Source organism: Conger conger, chromosome 12, assembly GCF_963514075.1.
Source record: "Conger conger chromosome 12, fConCon1.1, whole genome shotgun sequence".
Taxonomy (NCBI): Eukaryota; Metazoa; Chordata; class Actinopteri; order Anguilliformes; family Congridae; genus Conger; species Conger conger.
In genome coordinates this window covers 5,504,646-5,529,384 of record NC_083771.1, presented here as the reverse complement: position 1 = coordinate 5,529,384, position 24,739 = coordinate 5,504,646, and the positions used below count along the sequence as shown (strand labels likewise).

At 41.2% G+C, this 24,739-nt stretch overlaps 3 protein-coding genes across 5 annotated transcripts in view; 2 read left to right on the top strand and 1 right to left on the bottom strand.

Moving 5' to 3' along the window:
• LOC133141450 (prostaglandin G/H synthase 1-like) overlaps nt 1–12,703 on the top strand; it is a 34,686-nt gene extending 21,983 nt beyond the window's left edge. The window contains exons 12-15 of the mRNA XM_061262022.1: nt 1,132–1,153; nt 8,528–8,723; nt 10,065–10,246; nt 10,773–12,703. Coding sequence (XP_061118006.1) covers nt 1,132–1,153; nt 8,528–8,723; nt 10,065–10,246; nt 10,773–11,330 — 958 coding nt within the window. The 3' untranslated portion in view covers nt 11,331–12,703. The remainder of the gene's footprint in view (nt 1–1,131; nt 1,154–8,527; nt 8,724–10,064; nt 10,247–10,772) is intronic.
• Nucleotides 12,704–17,131: 4,428 nt separating this feature from the next.
• Nucleotides 17,132–19,325, bottom strand: rpl28 (ribosomal protein L28). Its single transcript, XM_061262783.1, has 5 exons — nt 19,263–19,325; nt 18,470–18,558; nt 18,199–18,322; nt 17,776–17,894; nt 17,132–17,265 (listed from the first exon to the last, which is right to left on the bottom strand). Exons 2-5 carry the CDS (start codon nt 18,548–18,550, stop codon nt 17,176–17,178), a joined length of 414 nt encoding a protein of 137 aa, XP_061118767.1. The 5' UTR covers nt 18,551–18,558; nt 19,263–19,325; the 3' UTR covers nt 17,132–17,175.
• Nucleotides 19,326–19,560: 235 nt separating this feature from the next.
• On the top strand, nt 19,561–24,631 carry LOC133141944 (uncharacterized). Of its 3 annotated transcripts, none has more exons than XM_061262781.1 (7): nt 19,566–20,184; nt 20,589–20,703; nt 20,794–20,906; nt 21,206–21,305; nt 21,623–21,744; nt 22,631–22,976; nt 23,397–24,631. In XM_061262781.1, the coding sequence occupies exons 1-7, from the start codon at nt 20,073–20,075 to the stop codon at nt 23,401–23,403; spliced, it is 915 nt and encodes a 304-aa protein (XP_061118765.1). In that variant the 5' UTR covers nt 19,566–20,072; the 3' UTR covers nt 23,404–24,631. The 3 variants fall into 3 exon arrangements, with proteins under 3 accessions (XP_061118766.1, XP_061118765.1, XP_061118764.1); XM_061262780.1 differs by having other exon boundaries at nt 20,791–20,906; XM_061262782.1 differs by lacking the exons at nt 22,631–22,976; nt 23,397–24,631 and having other exon boundaries at nt 19,561–20,184; nt 20,791–20,906; nt 21,607–21,734.
• Nucleotides 24,632–24,739: the final 108 nt, after the last annotated feature.

Below are 24,739 nucleotides of genomic sequence, written 5' to 3'. Positions count from 1 at the left end.
CGACTCCACTCACAGCTTCGCTTACGTTACCTTTTCCATTTCCCCTTCCTCACATCGCGCTGAGGAGCCAGCTGTGCTTAACCCTTGTGTAGTCTTAACATTCTGTATACTCCCTTTGTCCTAAGAGTCAAAAATTACCCGCCTTCACTAAACCCTTAAAATAATGCAGCTCAGTTGAATTTTAAACCCCAAGTCTTGCATGAAGAAACAACATGCCACTCATCACAAACTTTGTCATCAAATTTCAAGTTGGAAAAATACCATTTAGGGGTTTTCTCTGCTGTTAAGCACAGTGTCGGGTCATTTTTTACACTTAAGGCAACACGAGGGTTAATGGACTAAGACATTGAATATACCTAGCAAGAAATTATATATATAATATAGAATATATAAGGGTCAATTTTGTGATAGAAGTGATGGAACAAGGTTTTTTGTATGTATTTTATTTATATGCAAAATTAGATGATAGACTACATTTTCCTCTTAACTGTGAGCAATGCTTGAAGGTAAAAAAGAAGAACTGGGATTTCTGCGGCAGCGTTGTGTGAGGAACTGGGAGGGTATTGAATGTCTCTAAATGATCATTACATTACATGACTGCAATTTGGCAGATCCTCATATCCAGACTCAAAATGTTTATGAACCAGGGTTAAGGGTGTCTGTGACCTTAGATCACATGTGTATCTCATACATTACATAAGCGTGGAGTCCAGGCATTTGAAGTGAGTGATTGTATATTCATAGCTTGCAAATTAGCACTGTACTTTGAGGGGCAGCATTTTTTTGTCGAAAGTAGAGAACAGAATTTAAGAAATTAACAACATGATTAATGCAGTATAAATTACAGATAGTTCACATGATGTGGGATAACTATTGAAATGGGGATGGAAGATTGCCTCAGCTAGTGTGGTAAGGTCAGCAGGTTTCAGATTGTGAAAAGTTGTCCTTTCTGTTGTTAGAGGTTGGAGGGGCTAGATTTGTCTATTTGTCTAATACTGCTGTTTTGAGAGTATTTTTATCTGTAATGCAAATTTAGAGGATCTTTTTTTAAGCTTCCTGTTACAAGGCAGATTTTTATCTTTTTTAATCTATAAAATGTGCGTTTCAGCTTTTTATCTACCCTCCCTGCAGCTGCCGCGGTTGCTTGCAGAGAGTAAAACTGATCTCATCTGCTCATAGATGCAGACAGTTTACATGAAAACTAGTCCATAATCAGAGTTTGTAGTGGGGAGGGGGTTTCCGCTTACTGCATGTGTGAGTCAGTAAGGGCACTTATGATTACCCAACCCTTATCACGACTCCTATCTTGTGATCAAGATTAAGTTTTGAATTGACCTCATTTTGGAAAGCATTTTCAGGTCAGCCAAACATGTTAGAGTGTTGTCATTTTCCTGTTGAAACAGCATAACATATTATATCAAATGTATTGATCTATGAACATACAATGGACCTCACAGATGCAGGAGGTGAGAGGGAATGTGTCTGGAGGATTGCAGGAAGCCTTGGGTCAGTTAGTTTTGCCTTTACGAGGGTGAGTGAGGGCTGTACAGGCAACCGTTTTTAATGTCATATTTAACACTTTAAATATGTAATGTTATCTAGGAAGAAGGAAGTAGTGCAAAATCTTCAACACCCAGGATACCAGGATGCAGGATACCAGCCTCTAAATGGGAGTTTCCCTGGTGATGTTGGTTATCAGTCAGATGCAAAGGGGAAAAAACTGTGCAGGCTGCACCTTCCCCCTGTATAATTATTTTAGTACTCAGGGTATTCTAGCTGCTAACCGTGGTATGCTACTTGGAAAGTTGATGTACTCTTCAAGGGTTCAAGTTTTAGCTATGTGATCACTCTAGGACTTGGAACTGTACTTTCCTCTAGGGTCTTCAACGCACTTGTCCCTGGTTCTGATTTGAACTTTATTGTACGTTGCTCTGGATAAGAGCTGCTAAATGACTGTAATGTAATGTAATGAAAGTGCACTGCCCGTCTCTCTCCTCATGGATAGAACAGTATTGTAAGTCAAGCATTATCAATGTAAGTTTACTGTGGTTTTCTATAAGAAGATAATAGTTTGTTTTTCACAGGTAAAAGGACTGTTTTTGGCCAGAGATACCATAGTGAAATGTATCTTCTCAAAACCCTCATTACCAGTCTGGTTCTGCAGAGGTGGTTCTACAGAGTACTAGCACAAAACCCTCATTACCAGTCCAGTTCTGCAGAGGTGGTTCTACAGAGTACTAGCACAAAACCCTCATTACCAGCCTGGTTCTGCAGAGGTGGTTCTACAGAGTACTAGCACAAAACCCTCATTACCAGTCTGGTTCTGCAGAGGTGGTTCTACAGAGTACTAGCACAAAACCCTCATTACCAGTCTGGTTCTGCAGAGGTGGTTCTACAGAGTACTAGCACAAAACCCTCATTACCAGTCTGGTTCTGCAGAGGTGGTTCTACAGAGTACTAGCACAAAACCCTCATTACCAGTCCAGTTCTGCATAGGTGGTTCTACAGAGTACTAGCACAAAACCCTCATTACCAGTCTGGTTCTGCAGAGGTGGTTCTACAGAGTACTAGCACAGCTAAAGAAGCTCTCCTGTGAGAGGAGAGCAGAGTAAGGCCTTTCTGCCACTGCTGAAAAGTTAGGTGAGGTCATATATACAGTAGTAAATATTTGGCCAAATTGTTTTTGGTCAAAAGCCTTTCACAATAATATCTAAGTGAACAGAAGAGAACCTGACCACTAAATGGTACAATGTTAAGCATGACATATTTCTTCACATTTGAAAGCAAGACTACTTTTTATTATAATTTTTTACACATCTTTGTGCCAAGTCAGTATTCATACTGAGGTTATCCCTTGTATTCCGACCATTTTCTGCAACACGCACACCAGTAATCTTGCACACTGAAGTTAAGATGTTAATCATCGTGCAGATTGTCATGTTAATCACCAGTTCCACGTTGCCCTAAAAAAGCTCTCAAAGCACTGTTATCCAGACTTGAGTCATCAGATCATTACAGCTGATAAAGGTCCAAGCACTATCTTGTGTGTGGGTGCTTTTTCTCTCTGCATCCTATTTCTGATGAACAGATTGGTAAATTCATAGCACCACCTATGCCTACACGTAGACATTCGTAGTGCAGGAATCACTGCACAGCTGTTTCGCATTTTGAACTGGAATGTGCTGCCGTTACTGCTTGACTATGACCTCATATAAAAGGGGCAATATAAAAGTATGGCATTAGTATTTGTCTTGAAAAAGCCAGTTTGTGTTTTAATAATATACAGATTTGTGTACACAAATATTCAGTTTGTTAAATTAAAAATAGGAAAAATGCCCCTTTCTTCAACAACATAAAAGTCTCCTTAAGGTCTAAAGAAGATCCACTGAGGCAGCAGAATTTGCACTCCACCTAATTCTCACTGCTTGATGTTCCGCAGAACAGCCTCGGATATGATAGAAAAACGGTTTTATATTTCACTTCTGCCTTCTAGTGGTAGAATGCAGAAGTACATGTTTCACAGTTGGTTACAGGCTAACCAGAGATTGATTTTAGTCATCAATCTAATTAGCTGACTGGATTATAATAATACAAATATATAAGTATAAGTAATTATTATTAGTAGTATTATTTTTTATTATTATTATTATTATTATTATTATTATTATTATTAATTAATTAATTAATTAATCTATTTTCTGAGGAGAGAATAACGGTATTATAAAATTAAAAAAATAAAGAAGCAAAAAGAAAAACTAGTACCATTTTACTTTATTAAATGTATCCAAAATGATAACCACACTGACCTCACAGTCCATGAAGCTTTGACATGAAAGTAGATCAGAAGTACATGCTTCACAGTTGGTGACCTTAGTCAAGACTTATTGGGGTAGTTTTGCAGACACCTATTGAGCCTAGTCCTAGACTAAATTCTATTTTGAATGCAGATTCTCTATTGGTGGTGAGCGTATCCCAGCACACTGTGCTTGAGAGGCAGGAATACACCCTGGACAGGTTGCCAATCCACCATGAGATTGTCCAGATGGAGACAAATTTCTCTTTTTCATTTTCACTTATCATAGACATGTATGATGCACAGCAAGAACAATCAATAAAAAGGAAAGAATACTTTGACTTGGTTGGTAATGAGAGGCAGGACAGCAGACCAATGCTAAACTAGCAGTGCAGTTATTGTAGTGTGCTTGGCTGCCAGTAGTCTCACACTTTGTCATGAAAGTAGATGCAAGAAAAAGAAGAAAAAGCTCAAAGAGCACTGTGCAAAAAAGGAAGGTGTGTGTGTGTGTGTGTGTGTGTGTGTGTGTGTGTGTGTGTGTGTGTGCCTCCTGTTATTTTATTAAACTAAATTAAAACAAATAGGACCAAGAAGACAAATGACATTAGCAAGCATACTGAACACTCCAACATAAAGGCCAGGCATGCTGAATGTTCCCCGTTAGAATTACATTTTGTCATTGAACAAATGCTTGTTGTTGTAGATTCAATTAAAGATTTTCCAATGGTGTTGGTGGTCCAGTAGAGGGTGATCTTCCCTCTGGTAAATAAACCTCAATGACTCAATGCAATGATGCAACTGTAAAAAGTGCTTTGAGTTTTGAGAAAAGCACTATATAAATATAAGAAAGTATTATTATTATTATTATTTATTTATTTATCCATCCATCCATCCATCCATTATCTGAACCCGCTCATCCTGAACAGGGTAGCTGTAGCCTATCCCAGCATACATTGGGCAAAAGGCAGGAATACACCCTGGACAGGTTGCCAGTGCATCGCAGGGCACACACACCATTCACTCACACACTCATACCTACGGGCAATTTAGACTGTCCAATCAACCTAACCTGCATGTCTTTGGACTGTGGGAGGAAATCCACACAGACACGGGGAGAACATGCAAACTCCACACAGAGAGGCCCCGGCCGACAGGGATTCAAACCCAGGACCTCCTTGCTGTGAGGTGGCAGTGCTACCCTCTGCACCATCCGTGCCGCCTTATTTATTTTTTTATTTTTTTATTTTTTTATTTTTTTAAATTAATTAATTAATTAATTTTTAAAAAATTTTAAAAAAATTTTCTTCTTATTTTTTTTTTCTTTTTTTTTTTCTGAGGAGAGAATAACGGCATTATAAAATTTCACTTCTCCCTTCGAATGGTTGAAATCAGAAGTACATGCTTCACAGTTGGTGATCTTAGTCAAGACTTATTGGGGTAGTTTTGCAGACACCTATTGAGCCTAGTCCTAGACTAAATTCTATTTTGAATGCAGATTCTCTATTGGTGGTGAGCGTATCCCAGCACACTGTGGTTGAGAGGCAGGAATACACCCTGGACAGGTTGCCAATCCACCATGAGATTGTCCAGATGGAGACAAATTTCTCTTTTTCATTTTCACTTATCATAGACATGTATGATGCACAGCAAGAACAATCAATAAAAAGGAAAGAATACTTTGACTTATTATTATTTATGTAATGAGAGGCAGGACAGCAGACCAATGCTAAACTAGCAGTGCAGTTATTGTAGTGTGCTTGGCTGCCAGTAGTCTCACACTTTGTCATGAAAGTAGATGCAAGAAAAAGAAGAAAAAGCTCAAAGAGCACTGTGCAAAAAAGGAAGGTGTGTGTGTGTGTGTGTGTGTGTGTGTGTGTGCCTCCTGTTATTTTATTAAACTAAATTAAAACAAATAGGACCAAGAAGACAAATGACATTAGCAAGCATACTGAACACTCCAACATAAAGGCCAGGCATGCTGAATGTTCCCCGTTAGAATTACATTTTGTCATTGAACAAATGCTTGTTGTTGTAGATTCAATTAAAGATTTTCCAATGGTGTTGGTGGTCCAGTAGAGGGTGATCTTCCCTCTGGTAAATAAACCTCAATGACTCAATGCAATGATGCAACTGTAAAAAGTGCTTTGAGTTTTGAGAAAAGCACTATATAAATGTAAGAAAGTATTATTATTATTATTATTATTATTATTATTATTATTATTATTATTAGTATTAGTCATCTTCGGCTTTCCCCCCACTAGATCACGTGACAGGCGTCAGCTTTATCCGCGTATGGGAGGGGAAAGCATAGACTTCCTCCCGTTGTAGCCTTCAATGATTGGTTATTTATAATCCGTCATTGCTATTTGAATTGCAATTGGTCAATCTCGAACGAGAACCTATAATTAATAAGCGTATTTGTGTACAGGAACTTCAGCTAGCCGTATTCCTCTGTAGATGAAAATTGCCTGTGTATTTTGTTTTTCCTCAGACCGAAAACAAGTGACGTTGTGTGGTAAGACTTTATTAATCTTAACACAGAAACAGAGTTTTCTGACCGCGGTACGGCGTTTAGTCGATATATTTGCTATTTTGGTAGCTATTTGGTAACTATTCTAGCTAGCTGACTAGCAATGGAGGGCTAAATCGCAGTAATGTAGCTAGCTAGACAACTACATTGGTGACTCATGAGAACTTAAAATGCGTTGTTTCAGCGCTATTCAAATCTCGACGACCAGGTAGACTATGTTAGGTAACGGCAAGTCACAAGAGGTAGCTACGCTAGGCGAACATATTAATAAGGTTGTGCTAACGTTAAGCTAGCAAGCTAACTAGTGCTTACTCCTAGTGCCGCTGCAGCTCCGGCTGTCTCACGACAACCAGGCTATCATAGCCTGACCACCAAATAATGTTAAACAACGCCCGAACAGCAATCGGCATTGTGGTCGCCTCTTGTCGATTTCTGGTTGCTCTTTACAAGACATTAGCTAGCTAGCTAGCTAGCTAATGTCAACCCCTTCTTTGCTCGATAACAGGGCGGCCTAGTTTGAGAAAATTAACGTGTAGACGAGACTAATTGGATTTAGCTACTAGCAGTGTCAAGGGATCCTATATCGTCGTTTGCTTGGTTTTCATACTAATATGAGGAACGTTCATTGCAGAAATTAAAAGGGGGAATACAATGGTTCACAAACAAACGGTTTATCAGTGATGACACAATAAGCAGTAATGATAAAATGCAGCTGCGGTGCATTATCGAGGCGACCACCGTGAAAAAGTAATTTGTGTTTTCTGTAATGCACCCGTCACCCTCAGCCTTGTTTCTTGAAGTGGGTTACCATTAGACACAACCTTTCTTTCAGTAAAGGACTTTGTGTTGCTCATTTGTAAAATCGTGAAGTAATTGTGATTGTACAGCTTGGAGGACTTGCCCTGGAACGATCACCATCCCCCTCCATCTGTGCAGTATTTTTGATGGATTATTGCGGAGTTGAATGCAAAACTCCGGACCCTGTAGCTTAGTGTAGGCTCCCTTGGATTTAGGAATACAAAAAGGACACTATGCAGCTCCATTACTGGATAAGCTTTATCCGCGGAGTGCTGTGTTGAACAGCAGGAGTTTTTATCTATACATATGACATGGCGGTAGAGCTTGGATTAATCACACTCGTTTTTATGATTCCTGTTAACTAAATACAGAAGGTCCCATATTTGTCTTTAAATTGAACGCTGGAGAGTGGACATTTTCATTGCAGATACATCGACATGCCTAATTATTCTTGTACTAGAGCGTTCTAGAGAACAGAATCTGTATACTTTGCGGCTGCTTTGCCAAGATGACGATTCTTGAGACTCATAAGAGTTGAGCTGCTCTGACCGGTGTGAGACATTGAATATATTACAGCGAGGCTTCGCTTAAATACTGACGTCGTATAAAGTGAATATCGGGGCCGTTCTTTCTGAGGGCTGAACTGGTCTGCATGTGCGGGGGTTTTCACTGTACGCTCAAGCATCACACTCCGATGTTTTAACAGTATAGGTTTGTACAACTAAAGCCTAAACTTAAAAACATGGGTGGATTCTTTGTTTACAGGATCGTTGTTCTTTTGCGTGATAAAGCAGTAGTTTCAAGGATGATCTGGATTTCTCTTTTTTCACATCTATTGGACAAGAAAAGCAGATTTAGAATTCTAATGCTGTCCCAAATCCTTACCTAATTATAAATAGAATGATGAAAATCTGGGTTAGACACTTTGCTGAATGAATGTGGGTGATCGAAATGTTGATGGGAAGGTTTACTGAGGCTCATGGAAAAGTACTTTGTTATTGCCTGGTAGGCCAGGCCAGAGGGGAATATAGGGAGGGATTGGAGATGTTTATTAAACCCCGTAAGACACACACACACACACACACACACACACACCCGCACACGCGCAGGCGCAGATGCATACACACACACTCTCTCTCACACACATACACACACTCTCTCACACACGCAAACACACACTCTCTCACACACACACACACTCGCACACTCTCTCACACACACACACACACACACTCTCTCTCACACACACACACACACACACACACACACTCTCTCTCTCTCTCTCTCTCTCTCTCTCTCTCTCTCTCTCTCTCTCTCTCTCTCTCTCTCTCTCTCACACTCTCTCACACACTCTTTCACACACACACACACACACAGATGAACATGTGCATGCTCTCGTACTGCAGCGGCGTTCTCTCCGCTGGGTGACCATGACGACGCTGGATGACAAGCTGCTCGGGGAGAAGCTGCAGTACTACTGCAGTAGCAGCGAAGACGAGGACAGCGATAAAGAGGAAGAGGAAGGGGCGGAGAAGACCATTCGCAACCCTGTGGTCCTGGAAGAGGTTGAGTACAGCCAGGATGGCAGTGCCATAAACACAGGTATGCCTGTTTCCAGGACGACCGTTTCTCCCTCAGGTATCCCTGTAGGAAGCGTCAGACGGGTGAATGAAGCTCCTCTGGGAAATTGAATATCACTTTGAGAACACTTAATTAGGAAGCTAAACTCGGGTTCGAGACCAGGCTCCTTGTACCTTTTCATTATTGATTTGTACATACTTATTTATTTAATTGTCTCTGTGGAGTCCTCCTAGGCACCCTGGTTGGGGAAAAATATATTTAAGCATGAAAATCCGTGTTCCCAGTTTTGCATTCCATGTGTATTGCAAAACTATTAGTACGGTTTTGAAATTGAGTGCACAGGTTGATAAACCGAGAGTATAGATTTCCACATTCAGTTATTTCTAAATTTTTTTCCTCCCCCAACCCAGGGTACCTAGTGCATTTCTTTGGATGGGTTGGCCTTTTTTTCCCTCGATGAAGGCCTATAAGACATATTTAGATCTTTTAATTTTTAAAAAGATTTGTATTTGTAGCCTCAATTTATTGTGCCATTCATGTACACGGTACTTCCACACAAAATCTGGCACACAAGGCATTCCATTCATTTTCTATAGAGAGGCTTGCAGTGCGTGACCGGTGCAGTCCAGCATTCGACGGTTCTGCATTTGCATACATACAAATTAAATGTGTCCAGCACAGCTCACCTCACTCACAAAACTCAGATCCAACTTTCAAACTAAGTGTTACAAATCAAATATGCAATGCAGTTGAACTTGATTCATATCTCTTACCTCAGATGTTTTCAGAAACATATTTTAGTGGACTGTGTAGGAGGAATGTGAGAGTTCGGTCAACAATATAGTTATGTTTTGCCAAAACACGTAGTCTAACTAATTGGGTGCCGACAGTGTTCTATGATAGACTATGTCCCTTGTACGTATTGATCCAGTTGAGCCATCTATCTGACAGAACCCACCTACAGTACCGCCCATGAAATGGAGAGCTTGGAAGACCAATGTCATTTTCAGGAATGAGCTGGACACGCCTAGCCTTATATGGCATCTTTGGGGCGTCAGTTATGCCAAATCGCAATTCTCATAAATAAGTGTTCATTTACGAACGGGTGGGATTCCGTTCATGAGAGTTTTCTGAAGTTAAGGGCATTTGTTGAATCTGCTGTGGCACACTTGTATGAGTCCAGCATATGAAAAAAGTATGAACGTTGAGAGAAAACCCCCCCCCCCAATATCCTATTTACAGTGACAATAGCTTTCTGCTGTTTACGGATTTCATGTTTTCAACTTGTTGCAGAACCTATATGCTTGTAAGTTGCTTTGGATGAAATGACTAAAATGTAAATGCAATGGGGTTGGCCTGCAGGGCCCAAGGGCGTGATCAATGACTGGAGGAAGTACAAGCAGCTGGAGACGGAGCAGAAGCAGGAGCAGAAGATGGAGATGGAGCGGCTGATCAAGAAGCTCTCCATGACCTGCCGCTCACACCTGGACGAGGAGCGCGACAAGGAGAAGCAGAAGGAGCTGCAGGAGAAGATCAACGGGAAGGTGAGGAAGGGCTGCTCGCTTGGGCTCCGGGGAAGGGTCAAAGGTCATGTGGGTGCAATTCAGAATCGCCTTCACCAGGGACGGGCAACTCCAGTCCTGTGTATGCAGGACTTTTGACTGACCCTTCCCGGGGATCAGGACATGGCCTGCAGACACCAGTTTAGGACCAAGAATGGTTTTTGGCTGCTGCCGTTGGCCGCCTTTAGAAAGAATTCGGGGCAGTCATATGTTCATTTGAGAGGGTGATATCATCAGAAGCGATATGGCAGGATTTATGAATAGGATTATGAACTAAAGAGTTGAGAACACCTGAGAAAATCATTAAAATCCAAATTATTGTTTTACATTTTGAAGGATTTTATACACTTTTGACAACCATTCAGAACACAGTTATGACTGTAAAAAAAGTGCTTGGATAATCTCCTGATCATAAGGTCAGATCAATCGCTCTGTGTCAGCATAGTTGTTGTTCTCGGTGGCGCGTGACTGGCCTTCGGTGACCTCGCGCGTCCTCCCGTTTCCCCAGATGACCTTGCAGGAGTACAACATGCTGCAGCAGGACGAGGACGACGAGGACTTCCTGGAGCAGTACCGCAGGCAGCGCATCGACGAGATGCGGCGGCAGCTCTACAGCGGCAAGCGCTTCGAGCGCGTGTTCGAGCTCTCCAGCGGCGAGGACTTCCTGGAGGCGGTGGACCAGGAGGGCAAAGGCACGCTGGTGATGATCCACATCTACGAGGGCGAGGTGCCGGCCTGCCAGGCCATGAGCGGCTGCCTGCTGTGCCTGGCGCAGGAGTACCCGCTGGTGAAGTTCTGCCGCGTGCGCAGCTCCGTCATCGGCACCAGCGCCCTGTTCACGGGCAACGCCCTGCCGGCGCTGCTGGTGTACAAGAGCGGCGACCTCATCGGCAACTTCGTGCGCATCACCGACCAGCTGGGCGAGGACTTCTTCGCCGTGGACCTGGAGGCCCTGCTGCAGGAGTACGGCCTGCTGCCCGACAAGAGCGCCGCCCTGCCCACCTCCGTGCGCAACGCCGCCATCGCGCAGCTGAGCGAGGACGACAGCGACCTGGACATCGACTAGCGCACAGACGGAGTAAACGACAAAAGAGAAACTTCTATAGGTAGATACATGCACAATGCCCCCCCCCCTTTGTTTATTCGTACTTCTAGCCCTGCAGTTCCCGCGCTCCCGTCCAACGGAGGCCTTCTGAACGCGGGTGTGCACTGGAGAGGGGTCCTTCTGTAGACGTGTGGTTGTGTTAGTACTTCTGTTTGTGTTCCTCAGAGTAGGGCTAACCCCCCCCCCCCCACACACACACCCCTGCATAATGAAATGCCCATGGACCCGGATCCACGAACCGCGTGAACGACAGAAGCGGCTACGGTCAGTAACTCTGAAGATGTGGCCCATTTCAACACAAGGGCTCCAGTACCCGGCAGGCTCTGCAAGATGTGACAATTTCCACCAATGTTGTGTACATTTTCATGCAGCATCAAGGCTCTGACCAGGGAACTGTGGCTTCTTTCTTGTGGTTTAACAGTTTAATTTCAATGCAGACCATTGTCCATGCAGTCCTGAGCCTGGCGTCCCCAGCAACGGTTAATTAAAGCAGTTACTCTTAAAAATTTAAGGTCTGAAGTGAATTCTTCAAATAATTCATGACACAAATGCAGAAGTGTAGACTATGTCATTCCTGTTTGGGAGGAGGAGGCAGAAGGAGACCAAGCTGACGCAATGTCAGTGTTGGCATTACCTGTCATTTCATCACACCCAAGTGGACCCTTATAAAGTTATTAGCAAAAATGAGTGAACACAGCTTAATTTCTGCGTTAAGAACATGGTTTGCTTATTAATTGCAATTTGTAAGTATACTAATGCATACTCTTGGTTGAACATTGCATGCTGAGAGCAATAATCATATCATGCGAGGCACTCTGCCTACGATGATACAGGGTGTGATCAGAAATGGTTGTTGGATTTAGCCAACTTTGGATTTCAATAACGTTTGACCACCAGATGGACAGATTTTCAGGTTTGGTGGTGAAATTGGGAACAGGTATGTTTTGTACTTGAGTAAATGGACTTTCTATCTAGAATGGAGTTTCTGTAATGTGGCTCGTGACCCATTCTAGCTTCTTTCACAATTTAACACTCATTTCGATCCACCTGAAAATTACTTTTTGTTGGACTCCTGTACTCCCGGTAGAAGTTGCTGAGAATGAATTGGTGAATTTGTTGTACTTTATATGCATACATTCCACTGTATAATGTGTTTGCAATATTTAATTTATTATCAAAGAGGAATGTTATAAATCTTAGCCTGCATGTGTAATGAAATGATAAAGAACTCTTAGAAACAAGATGGCATCCTATATACAGGGATATTTTCCTAGTTTTTTACCTTTTGTATGTTTACCAGTTGGAAAAAATGCCAATAAATTATATCCATTTAATTCTGTATATTCATATTTTGGGGGGTGGGGACCTAACTTAAGTGGAACATTGGTGGGTAGGAAAAGACTATGGCTTATATAAACCAAAGTGTCTGTAGTATGGTAACTGCTGATTGGTATCTTAAGGTGTAAGGTGTGGACGCGTTGAAACCTTTATATACACATGCATGGTCCGTGAACGATTGTGTAATTTGTGTTTTGACATATTGACATCTTTTCACGTTTGATTGTACAATAAATCATTGCAAAAATAACAGAAAATCATTTGGCTTTATTAAATGTAGTATTCATCGGCATCATTTGGGGTATAGTCCTGGTAACTAAAGCCTTTTTCAGAGCTCTTTAATCAATGACCCATATTGCTGTTTGAGATCATTGCTGTTCTGCAACACAACACGTGCTGAAATGAACATTCACAAAGGAGTAATCGGATGGGTGGTATGGAACTGAAATCCTCTAAACAGCAATATTATATCTGCAAAAAATGTGCACACCCCTGATGGATGAGCAAAGAAGGCTGTAAATACAGGTAAAGCTCTTTTGCATATTCAAAAGATTGGAAAATATACTAATACAATTGGTGGACAATATTGTGTTGAACAAGTAATATATTTTTCCAAAGGTGTAGCACAATTATTCAAACCCCTGATAACTATTTTTAAAATTTCCCATAAAATTATAATAGGCAAATAAAAATAACGCAGAGAATAATTGTATGCCTTTATCATTTAAGGAAGGTGAACCCTTTCCAAGGTTCTAGAAATACTTTTTGATAAAATATACAGACAGAAGACAAAAACAAAATGACAATCTACACCAAAATTAAACAGACACAATTAGACAAGACAGTGTGACACTGACAGTTTTTACTTTTGGATTGGGCTAATTAAATCATTAAGAGCAGAAGTCTGAAATCCAGAAACAGATACGGTCCGCCTTGCCCATCTCTGCTCTAGACCTTGTTTTCTTTCTTATGAATGAAATAATGATTCCGGCTAAGAAATGGAACAGCTGAGCAATTGTCCAATTACTTTTGATCCTCCAAAATGGGGGGACTATTTATAGAATGGGCTGCGATTCCTACATGACTCACTCAGTGTAGACCTAAATACTCTTCAATCAAAGATGTCAATCTACACTTTAACCTCATATCTGTTGCGTCATTTCAAATCCAATGTGCCGGAGTGCAGAGCCAAAACATGTGTCACTGTCCAAATACGTACAGGTGGACTGGTCAATGTATGCTATACAACATTCAGATTAATAAAGTATATTTATCACAGATAAATTACATCACCTCATTCTTATGTCAGAAGCTTCATTTTAACAAATTATGGAACATTAAAGGATGAAAAGTTTTTTTAGGATGAAAACATTTGGAAAATGTTTTTCTTAGGAAGCAGTGAGATTATGTATTACATATAAAACAATGGTGATACAGACCTGATTCAGCAGTTATTTAGAAAACAGTTTGGAGGATATCTGATGTACTTAATCTGGACATGTTATCAGAAGAGCAGAAGGCTGAGGCAGATCAAGGTGGGGAGCAGGAGAAATGTCTGTGCCTGGTGAGGCCTGGCGTCTCCATGGAGATCCTGACCACAGAATGCATGCTCCAACAGAAGGTGTGTTTCTGCACTTATACCTGCGTAACAACAGTCACTTCTTTTTAACCCTGATTATGTAATATACTTTAGCCAGTATGAAGCAGCTGCAAGAAAGGTAATAATACAATATTTAAAGTACCTGGAATATTTTTTTTTTTAAAAGAGGAGTGTATCCACTACACAGCCACCAAATATCTATTCAAATGTAAAAAATACATATTCCTTTACAAAATGGCTCAGGCAAGAGGGGTGGTTCACCTTGAAGATGCGTCAATTTTACTGGATTACCAGCCTACAGTATCATGAGAAACAACTGCTGCAATATGGAATCAGTCATCTTCCTCACAGCTGAACTGACAAATCAACCATGGTTAATGATTTAACCATCTCTTAACCATCTCTTTGCCTGGAGCTGCCAGATTTAAGGGGCCAAAAAATGTTAAGGGGCCTTTTCCTCTTCCCCGTCCTGTATATCACTGGCCCAATCAAACCCAAAGGATTAGGGATTAACTCCAGCTGAAAATACTTCTAACATAACTGAGGTCAGTGTGGAGTCAAATAACTAGAACCATGCTTGTGCGTCTGCTCCATGAGCACAAGCTGTCTTTCAGATTCTACAGGACAGTAATGCCCTCCTAGTTGGACATTTAGGTTTAGCCATGCTCTGATCTAATTTTCATTGGTTTGTAATAAAGTCACTATACGGTAAAATGAAACAGTGCTATATAAAAACTGTGAAAGATTACCGTGTTCTTTCCATTCGTCCCAGAGATGCTGTAAATCTGGATCATGTTCTCCTTCAGTTTCTGTTCAAAAGAGCTGCTATTGATTAAATGCATAAACTTAGTTGTAAACATACCGTATTTTAACTGAATAGCGAGACAAGCTATTCAAACCCATAAACATACATTTAGTAACTAGCAGCTACTTTAGAAATCTTCAATCAGTCACTTTAGATTCAAATTGCTCTTCTATTTCAAGACAAAAACAAAGACGGATATTCACTGACCTTTGGAGTGGTTCCACAGCAGCTGTTTTAGGTCGCGCATCGCCCGCGTCAGGTTCTCAAGCTGATCGTGTAAGTGTAGGTTTTCCTCGATCAGAGCGTGAATGGTGTCCTGAAGCTCAAAAGCCAGCCCTAATTTGGACAAGGCGGACACTGTCCACAGTGTCAATGCCACTCTCACAAGCACCATTCGGTTGGTCCCTTTCATGGCCATCGACGCACACTCTCAAATCACAGTCAGCGGTGTCTGATGTTTCATTGTTTAAAAAAAAGATGCAAATACATCAAAAAACCAAACCTTAATGCTTAACAATTTACGTAACAAACAGCTAAGTTAACAGCTAACAATATACTGTGCCAGTATACATCAGATATTTTTTAGGTCAAATGAAGTAGGATGCAAATGTCCTGCTTTCAGAAATCAATCATATTAATGTGCATGGCTGACCCAGGCTAGTGTCAACACCCTATGTCCCCATTATTGAGTACTCAGTCAGCAGTCATTATTTTCCATCATACATTCATTGATCATCGCAGATTTACTGTTTGAATGATTGTGGATGAAACCAATCGACTGAAAATAAGAAAGGTAAAAATAATGAGGTTATGCATCTACATAACCTATGCCACAAGGAATCAATAAGAATTGCTTGCATATATCCTGTTGCCTTTTTAATTAGGAATGTCCTACTTAGCTGCAATAGCTGCACGTGTTATCAGCATAGTTTCCCACATCCGGCAACCTTATATTCCATTGTGGTAACTGGTCACGCTTTAAAATCCAGGTTTCTGGTTTGAGAACAAAACAAAGGGATTTTACTTTAAAATGATAATTACACAAAAACAGACGCTAGTCTAAAAACCGTTTATAGGCAGACGGAGAAACTTCAGCTTAACTATTCTTGCACATTTAAGGCTGGCTGCTATGGTAGACACATCATGACCCACCTCTTCTCTGGTTTCCCCTGCTTCAGTGTTCTCACAGCTCTAACCAACAGACCCAGCAAGGCAAGCCATTCTAATATATCCATGCTGTCAATTTGTTGCATTATGTGGCGAGTGTGAAAGCACTACAATAGCGCAGTGTTTTTAGTCTGAACTTTCAAAATGTACCTGAACCATGTCTGTGGTCTATATGGCTCAGGGGATAATCATGTCAGGGCTCACGGTAATAAGCGGGGATAGTCCAATATCCTCAAGCCTTATGGGGTTAATGAACAAACACCTCCTGGCCATATTGATTGACATGGGTGCACAACTCCGGTCCTGGAGGGCAAGTATGCGCGCTGGTTTTTGTTCCAACTAATTACCTTAGTTCTCAGGCTGCTCTGCACTATGCTGGTTCACTCCAGTACTTGAGTAAAATCTTTAGGGCACACTTGCAGTCTGGGGTACCCTGTTTCATCTAATCAACTAAGTCACTTTGGATCAAAGCATCGGCTAAGTAACAAGATTAAGATTTTTCTTTTATCCTCAGTGCTACAAACCATGAAGTTGCACTTTCGAATTGCTGCTTGTTGCCAAGATTGTGTAAATGTTTCAGGCTGTGCTTGCACCAATATTGGGCAGCAGCTGTCACGGATAACCTTTCTGCACTATGGGGAAAAGCTTTGTGGCAATGTTTTGTACAATTTTCTCCAGTTATCGGTCAACCAATCACTAGCTAGTAGGCAAATACACTGACCCAAGCGCTTCTTGAATTCACGCTGGTGCATCTACAGCAAGAAGCACACTTACTCTACATAGGTTTATGTCAAATAATACCGACAGGCGTGCCAATGCAATTATTTTGGAAAGTAACGAGGAGTCAGATAATTCAATTTGACAGAACTTTATTAGATGATTCTTATAGAAAGCATTTATGCGGTCTTGGTTGCTCTTGAGCGCTGCTTCTTCACCACCACGGGCTTCTGGCTCTTCAGGATGGCGCTAGCGCGGCGCAGAGCGGCCTGTAGGGGGAGACAGCTTCGGTCACAATCCCACCTCACAGCTCACCTTTCAGCGCCACGGCACCATCAAAACCCTCCGATATCTGCGCTCGCCGCTCCACTCCACACCCGATCGGCTCAAACACGTTCTGAACTGGCACAATTCTCGATGCACTGCACACGACCATTATAGGGTGTGCAAATATATGCAAATACACTGGACAGGCACACAGGTGCGACTTCAAAGCAGAGCAACATAAGCATGGACACAAACAGACTGTGTGTGTCCATGCACACACATTTTAAAATGCTCACGACTTGCACTTCAGGGCATTCACCATCTTGTTGAGTGGTCACAATTTATTTGGTTGGTTGCCTCCTAATACCAACCACCATTTTGATCCTAATATCTGAGCTTAACAGTAGCTCTGAATGCACATCAGCCCTGTCCACTGTAAACACAATCCCTGAAGATCAAAGTGCTTGTCCTGGGACTGGGACTGGGACTGGGACTGGGACTGGGACACGTACCATGCGCAGATCCTTCCTGTAGTTGTTTTTGCGGATGATGTGACGCAGGCTGCTGAGAGTGGCACGCGAGTTCTTGTTGATTGTGATTTTCTCAAATGAGGTAGCAGGTTTGCGTTGACCTTGAAAACATTCGGGAAATTTACTCAACCTCAACCGCAAATAAGACCGGCAGCAGAAGATGGTGCTATAGAACAAGATAATCAACTCTGGCTGCTTATCTGCAATATTACTTCATATGCATATTTAGGTAGGGTCAACAATTTTTCCATAATAGTTCAGTGATCCTTCAAAATGAAGTGTTTTGTCGTCAGGCATGCAGAATTGCTTGGGGTAAAAAAAACCCCATCAGCCTCAAGGCTGTAAGACAGTAATATTAATGGAGGCAGTGCATTTCTTTGCGGCAAAAGTATGTCTGAGACCTACCTGCACGCTTCTTCAAAACCACAACAATGCCTTTCCCATCAGCAGCAGGCTCCACACCAACAGTCTTCCTGTGCACAAGTCCGTTAAAACGGAACGAGTTCTTTGACTTGAGGTTGTTGGGTTCCTGTCAACAAAAAAAAAGGCAAAGGACTGCTACCACATACACTTCCAAAAACAGTCTTCCCGTTCACGCGTTTTGTGACCTACATAATTTCATTAAGAGCAGACTATGGCAGATGCGCGTTTAAAAATAACCTAAAACCTAACTTACGGTGCTGTAGGTCTGTCCGTTCCTCTTGATGAGGAAGCTGGAGCAGTTCCTGATGACCATCCACTGCAGATGAGACGACATGGTTACACCTGGGTAAGGAAACGGGAAACGTTAATATTAACTTTACGTTAGTTAAATCTGTTCCTACCAAAACAGCGGTGATAATTACGTAACTTCCTATAAATAACATTAGGCTCTCCTTAGCCGCACGAGTTGTATTCTGAGTGCGTACGTTTAATCAATATTCAGCTAATTTGTTTAAAACGGGACCATACGCTTGTTAAAAATCTAGCGAGCTAATAAAATGTAATTATGGCTAGCTATGTCCCACACAAGTAACGCACTATGACAACGTGCTCGTTTCTCATTCATATGTAGTATATACTGATTAGCCTAGCTAGCTAGCTCACACCCGTCACTATCAAACATCTCTAAAGACGTATTCAAGTGCTTATTCAGAAACGTTCATGCAACATTCGTACACTAACTAGGTGGCAAGCAATCTAGATCGATAAGTAACTTAACGTTAATGGCTGGCTCGCTTGCTAGCCTAACTAAGGAAGGGCCTTTCTCAAAAGCCATCTCGGGAGGCCCACACTAGCAACAGTGCAAAAATGAACATAACCATTTTAGCAAAATACAAGTTTTATATTCCCAAGTGTTTACATGATAAATCGGAAATACACATCATTTATAATGTAAACGCGTGTTTATACACTCAATACGTACAGATTTTATTAAAAACTATTAAAATTCAGTCTTGTAACAAGAACATCAGAAACGACCACGTTACCTTTCAACGGCAGAAAAGAGGGAGAGAAGGAAGGAAGCCGCGTTACAGAATAATATATCCCTACGCGCTCGCAAACACTCTATGGTCATTTTATTGGTAGTTATACTAATTCATTCACAATTCCGAAGGGTTAAAACAAATAGCATAGTATTTCTTCCAGGGGATCTTCATATACATATCGGATAAAATGTATGTCTGTAAACGGACAAATCTTATTTTTGTCTTAAAGCCCTACTTATCCATTCTCTCGGAGAGACATTTTTTCGGAAAAGGACGTACTGAGGCTCGCTGCGACAAATATAACGTCATCAACATGCGCAGTTCTGCAACAGGAGAAGGGATGTGTTTTTAGCATTTTAAGTATGTGATTTACTGGTAACATTAACTAGAATTAAATTAAATATACATTTCATTAACGGTAGCTTTTCTGTAAAAGAGATGATAATATAATATCTCAATAGTTATGCACAATAATATTTTCTTAGATATTATCAATGATCAACATTGACTTGATCTAATGTTACTCTCGCTAACTAACGTTAGATAGCTTGTACTCTTGTTATCCAAGAACGTTAAGTTAGCTATCTAATGTTAGGTATATTGGGTGTAGTTGCAAAAAAATGTAGCTTGTATAAGTTATATTCCTGCTATCTCAATGCCATTGTTTACATTTTTACATGACAAATTAGACCGGAAACATTGCAGCAAATGCTGTGATATGTTTGTTTACATTTGCTATTTTAGCTACCTAAGTTAGCGAAATGTTTTGAAAATGCCAAAAGCATACGAACACAGAAAACACTTGAATGCATGTTGAATACGCCACTCATTATGGAGGATGAGGAGGAACTCGAGAGGCTGGGCGAGAAGTTGTATGGCCTAATCTATCCTAGGCACGCGGAAATGGCAGGGAAACTGACAGGTAATACACTGGTTTTGACGTCAGATTTATTAATTTTTTTTCGTAAAGACGCTGACATATTTCTACTGTTGAGGTAATCACAGATACAGAATTCCGTATGTCTTATAAATAATAAATTATCGTTGTTTTCTGAATGCCACACACGACTTTGTACATGCACTCTTGCTTACTTACTGCAGGGGTGTAGAAGTACCAGACCCTTATTGAACTTGTCATCTCTCAAAAGTTGAGTAACATTGGCAGGAAAGTGAAAGCTCAAAATCGCAGACGGAAACGATAGCTTTGCCGATACTACTCTTAAGAGCTTGCTTACATTGCAGGGCAGCATTGTTAGTGAAAATATACACATTTGTAAATTGAAGATTGTGTCAGAACATGCAGTATGTGTGTGGGTTGCACTGCAGGGATGCTGCTGGAGTTGCCTGGTCCAGTACTAGCACAGATATTGCTGGATGAGGCCATGTTGACCGAGGCTCTGAATAAAGCCTTAAGTGCTCTCCAGCCACCCAGAGAAGACAGGTGAGTGAGAAGATGCCCCGATGTCGTTTTATGGCTTAACCCCATGCTGTTCAGGCTTTATGATTCTGAACCTTTCCGTCCTCAAAGCAGTGAGGTGGAGCGCCAGGGGGAGGATCGAGCATCCACTTCCTCAGACTCGCTGGGGGAGCAGCTGTACAAGCTCGTGGACGTCTACGACACTGGCCTCACAGAGAAAATTACAGGTGCGGACTGTGGATACGTCAACACTGATCCCTGTACCGAGGTGGAATCAGTCATTTCTGCTGTGTGTGTACCTTATACCAGAAAAACTGAAATATAGCAGCGATAATGTCCTGCTTTTACTGGCCTGAATTATGTGAGTGTATACTTCAGAAGTAAAAAAAAAAAAAAAAAAGTAGCATTCAAAATCCTCACTCCGTAAGGATGCAAAGCGGTCATTATGGGGGAAATAACTGCAATAAAGTGCACTGGTCATACTAGTGTGGCAGTAAAACATGTGCCTTGCTGTTTGGTCCTACAGGCATGTTGCTGGAGCAAAAGAAACTGGAGGTGCAGAAACTCCTCTCCAACCCTGGTCTTTTGGAGGAAAGGGTTAATATTGCATTGAAAATACTGGAGGAGTAAGTGTGAACCACAGACAATGAAAGGGTCTGTCTGATTATTCTTCATTTTTTTGACATACTGTAGACCAGGGGTCACCAACCCTGTTCCTGGAGATCTACCATCCTGAAGGTTTTCACTTCAACTCCAATTTAGCCCACCTGATTCTACTAATTGGCTCAATGAGATCTGAAGCTGTTGAATGAGGCGTGCTTTGTTAGGGTTGGAGTGAAAACCAATAGGACGGTAGATCTCCAGGAACAGGGTTGGTGATTACTGCTGTTCCAAAAAACTCCCTGAAATGTACTGGCCTTCATGTAGCATCACCTTCCTGCAGACAGAGCTCAGAGGAGACGGACGTTAGTGACTTCTCAGATCCCGACGACGCAGAGAGGTTGGGGGAGAAGCTGTTTGCGGTTGTGCGACAGATCGATACAGCAAAGTGTGCTGACATCACTGGTGAGTTAGTTCATATCAGATCATGACCTGATAACCTGGTTGGTTATAACATTTCTATATGAAAATGTTTGGAGAGCAACATTGTGCAAGTATATATTTTAATAATATATACAATATAAGTATATATTGCCTACATCAGGACCCCCAGTATTGTACATATTCACTGTACTTATTCATTCATATTCATAGGGCTGTCATTTGCACTTTCTGCCTTTGCACATTTCATACTATGCAATGTATTCCGGTATTATTTTGCTAGTATTATTATTAATATCATAATATTACTGTCATAATGCAATACTATAATATTGCACTGTCATTACTGAACTTTAACTACTATTTGCACTACTGGGTCAGATGCGGCTCAGTTCATTGTCCTAACACCTGCAATGACAATTAAGTTGATTCGGATTCTGAATTGCTTTGCCTAATCTTGAAGAGGCACCCATTACCTTCATCCATCAGGATTGTGACATCTTGTGCAGAGCTGCACTGTGGAGTAAATTGCAGAAGCCACATAGAAAGGAAGCAAGCATCCTGTTGATGATTACCATCTCTGTGTTATGAAACTGTGCTGGGTATGGCGTAGGAGGCACAGGTAGAGCAAGCAAGCAACAAACAGTCAGTAGCTAGGTCAGGGGTGCGCATCAGGATTTTGTCTTAATTATCTTGATCTTGTCTTAATTATTGAATTGACTCACACATGATAAGATATGATTGAGGACTGCAGACTGCAATGTATCCTTATGATTTTACTGTGCTCAAGTACAGGCTTGAACCAGAGCTGTCGGCAAATTAAAAGCAATGAAATTGGTTAGAACAAAAACTGGAGTTGTGCACTCCTGGGCTAGGTACTTGTTGTTGATTCTGTTGCTGACTCTTCTAGGCATGCTGCTAGAAATGGACCATGAAACACTGAGGGAAGTTCTGAGTGACCGGGCCATGCTCGAGACAGCTGTGCATAAGGCCCAGTCAGCACTGCTGGGACACCACAGTCACGCTCCCTCAGATGGAAACGACAGTCACACTCTCTCAGATAAACACTACAGTCACGCTCCCTCAGATGGAAACGACAGTCATACTCTCTCAGATAAACACCACAGTCACGCTCCCTCAGATGGAAACGACAGTCACACTCTCTCAGATAAACACTACAGTCACGCTCCCTCAGATGGAAACGACAGTGCCCTCTCCTCAGGGACCGATTCTTCAGAGAGCAGACTTGAGCACAGGTAACCTATGCTTCCTAATAAGAGTGACCAGAGAGCATTGTGAATGACTTGTTTAGTACTTTGGTCTGCTATGATTTTCAGTGCTGTGTAAATGTCTTGGGTGTGTAAAAAAATAAAAATTGAGCAGTGAACAGTTAAAAACATTATCTTGGGTATACTGTCGTGCAGTTTTATAAACCAGTCAGCTGGTATGTTGTACTGAGACACTAATGCAAAAAACACAAACAATATAAAATGTATGTAAAACAAAGTAATAATAATAATCTAGGGTGCCTAAGACTTTTGCATGGTACTGTATGTACTGGTAGTACATTGTGCATGAATGGAGATGAGACGACGACACTTCAGTATTATTTAGGGTAAATTCTGAGGGTAAATTTCACCTGGCCTATTTCCACAAAGCTGTTTTACTTTTCACAGGACTTGACCGATCCAAACCACACACAGTGTCTGCTGGAGTGAAGAAGCATGGACAAACTACCGCGTCTCTCTAGCAGGGGCTTGAGAATGAACCTTTACTGAATAACTCTTCAGCAATGACTTCTGTACACCACTACAGAACGTGTGGTACTGAGAGCCACTGAGTGCCACTGGCAACAGAGCAACTAGATAAATCCAGTCTTCATAGTGCACTTTTTATGAAGAGAAGATATATTGTGCCACGTTCATGATTCATAATCTGATTACAAGGTTGATAAAAGGCCTTACACCCAATGCTCATATAGTAATTATGCACGTTGTAGAGCAAAATATATTTATTTTCTAATTCAATAGATCAGTAATGTTATTGTGTAATATAGGAGAATGTCTGTTTTAATGAATATTTTCGACTGTGCCACTTTACACACAAAAAGCTGTCATTTAGGAGGTTTCAATGTCACGCCCATTATTTCATAACCAGGCATCTCCTCACGAAGGGGGTCAACATTTTGCACATAAGCTGGTGAATGTCATGAAAACCTGTGAATGAGCTACAGTACAGGGAAAGAATGTGTTCTGCTGTGGCACTTAAACCGCGAATACTCACTGAAGAAGCATCAGTGATAACGTATGCGTTATCTTGGGCATTTATATTATTATAGGACGTTTCAAACTTGCACCTGGTGACCCACTACATATGCCGGTTTTTGTCCTTGCCACAATCGCAACTGGGGACAGATTTTGTCATGAATGTCGATGTATGCCATAAATATTCTGCATCTTTTAATCAGATGAGCAAATGCTTTGTTTTTCTGCTGTATGACATGATTTCTTGAGAAAGATGTTATATTTTAGAATATATGCAGTTCTAGACTGACTGGTCTTCATGCATTGTGGTCCTTGCTGAAAGTATGGTCACTTGGTAACCTATATCTATTTGCGATATAGAGTTACTAACCGTGCAATTGGTAGTGAGCTAAACCTGCAATGTTATAATTCGTTAAAGTACAACAGTGTTAGAACTAAAACATATTTTAATATCATTATAATGACTATGACAAAAACCAGTTTACACCCAGGTCCGTGTTTGAAAGCCACCATGTAGTTAATGAATGCTGTATGAACAATGAAAGTTAACATTGTAATCATTTAGAATTTCGCTCCAAAATTGCTGTCAAGCTTCACTAGGAAAATGATGTCCATTTATTTACAATAAATGTCTTTATTATTATTATCTATATTATCATTATCAGTTTTTTTGTGTGCTGATGAAATGGTGTGAACTGCTATAGCCCTCCAGTCTATTTCACATCAGTATCAAGCATTGCAACAATAAGCATTTT

Excerpts from the sequence above, each read along its gene's own strand:
- LOC133141944 (XM_061262780.1), top strand. The coding sequence starts at position 20,073 with ATGTTGAATACGCCACTCATTATGGAGGATGAGGAGGAACTCGAGAGG. Across the intron at positions 20,907-21,205 it reads CCTCACAGAGAAAATTACAG|GCATGTTGCTGGAGCAAAAG; the intron begins GTGCGGACTGTG and ends TTGGTCCTACAG. Across the intron at positions 21,306-21,622 it reads GCATTGAAAATACTGGAGGA|ACAGAGCTCAGAGGAGACGG; the intron begins GTAAGTGTGAAC and ends ACCTTCCTGCAG.
- rpl28 (XM_061262783.1), bottom strand. The coding sequence starts at position 18,550 with ATGTCGTCTCATCTGCAGTGGATGGTCATCAGGAACTGCTCCAGCTTC. Across the intron at positions 18,323-18,469 it reads ACGGACAGACCTACAGCACC|GAACCCAACAACCTCAAGTC; the intron begins GTAAGTTAGGTT and ends TTTTGTTGACAG. Across the intron at positions 17,266-17,775 it reads ACAGGAAGGATCTGCGCATG|GCCGCTCTGCGCCGCGCTAG; the intron begins GTACGTGTCCCA and ends CTCCCCCTACAG.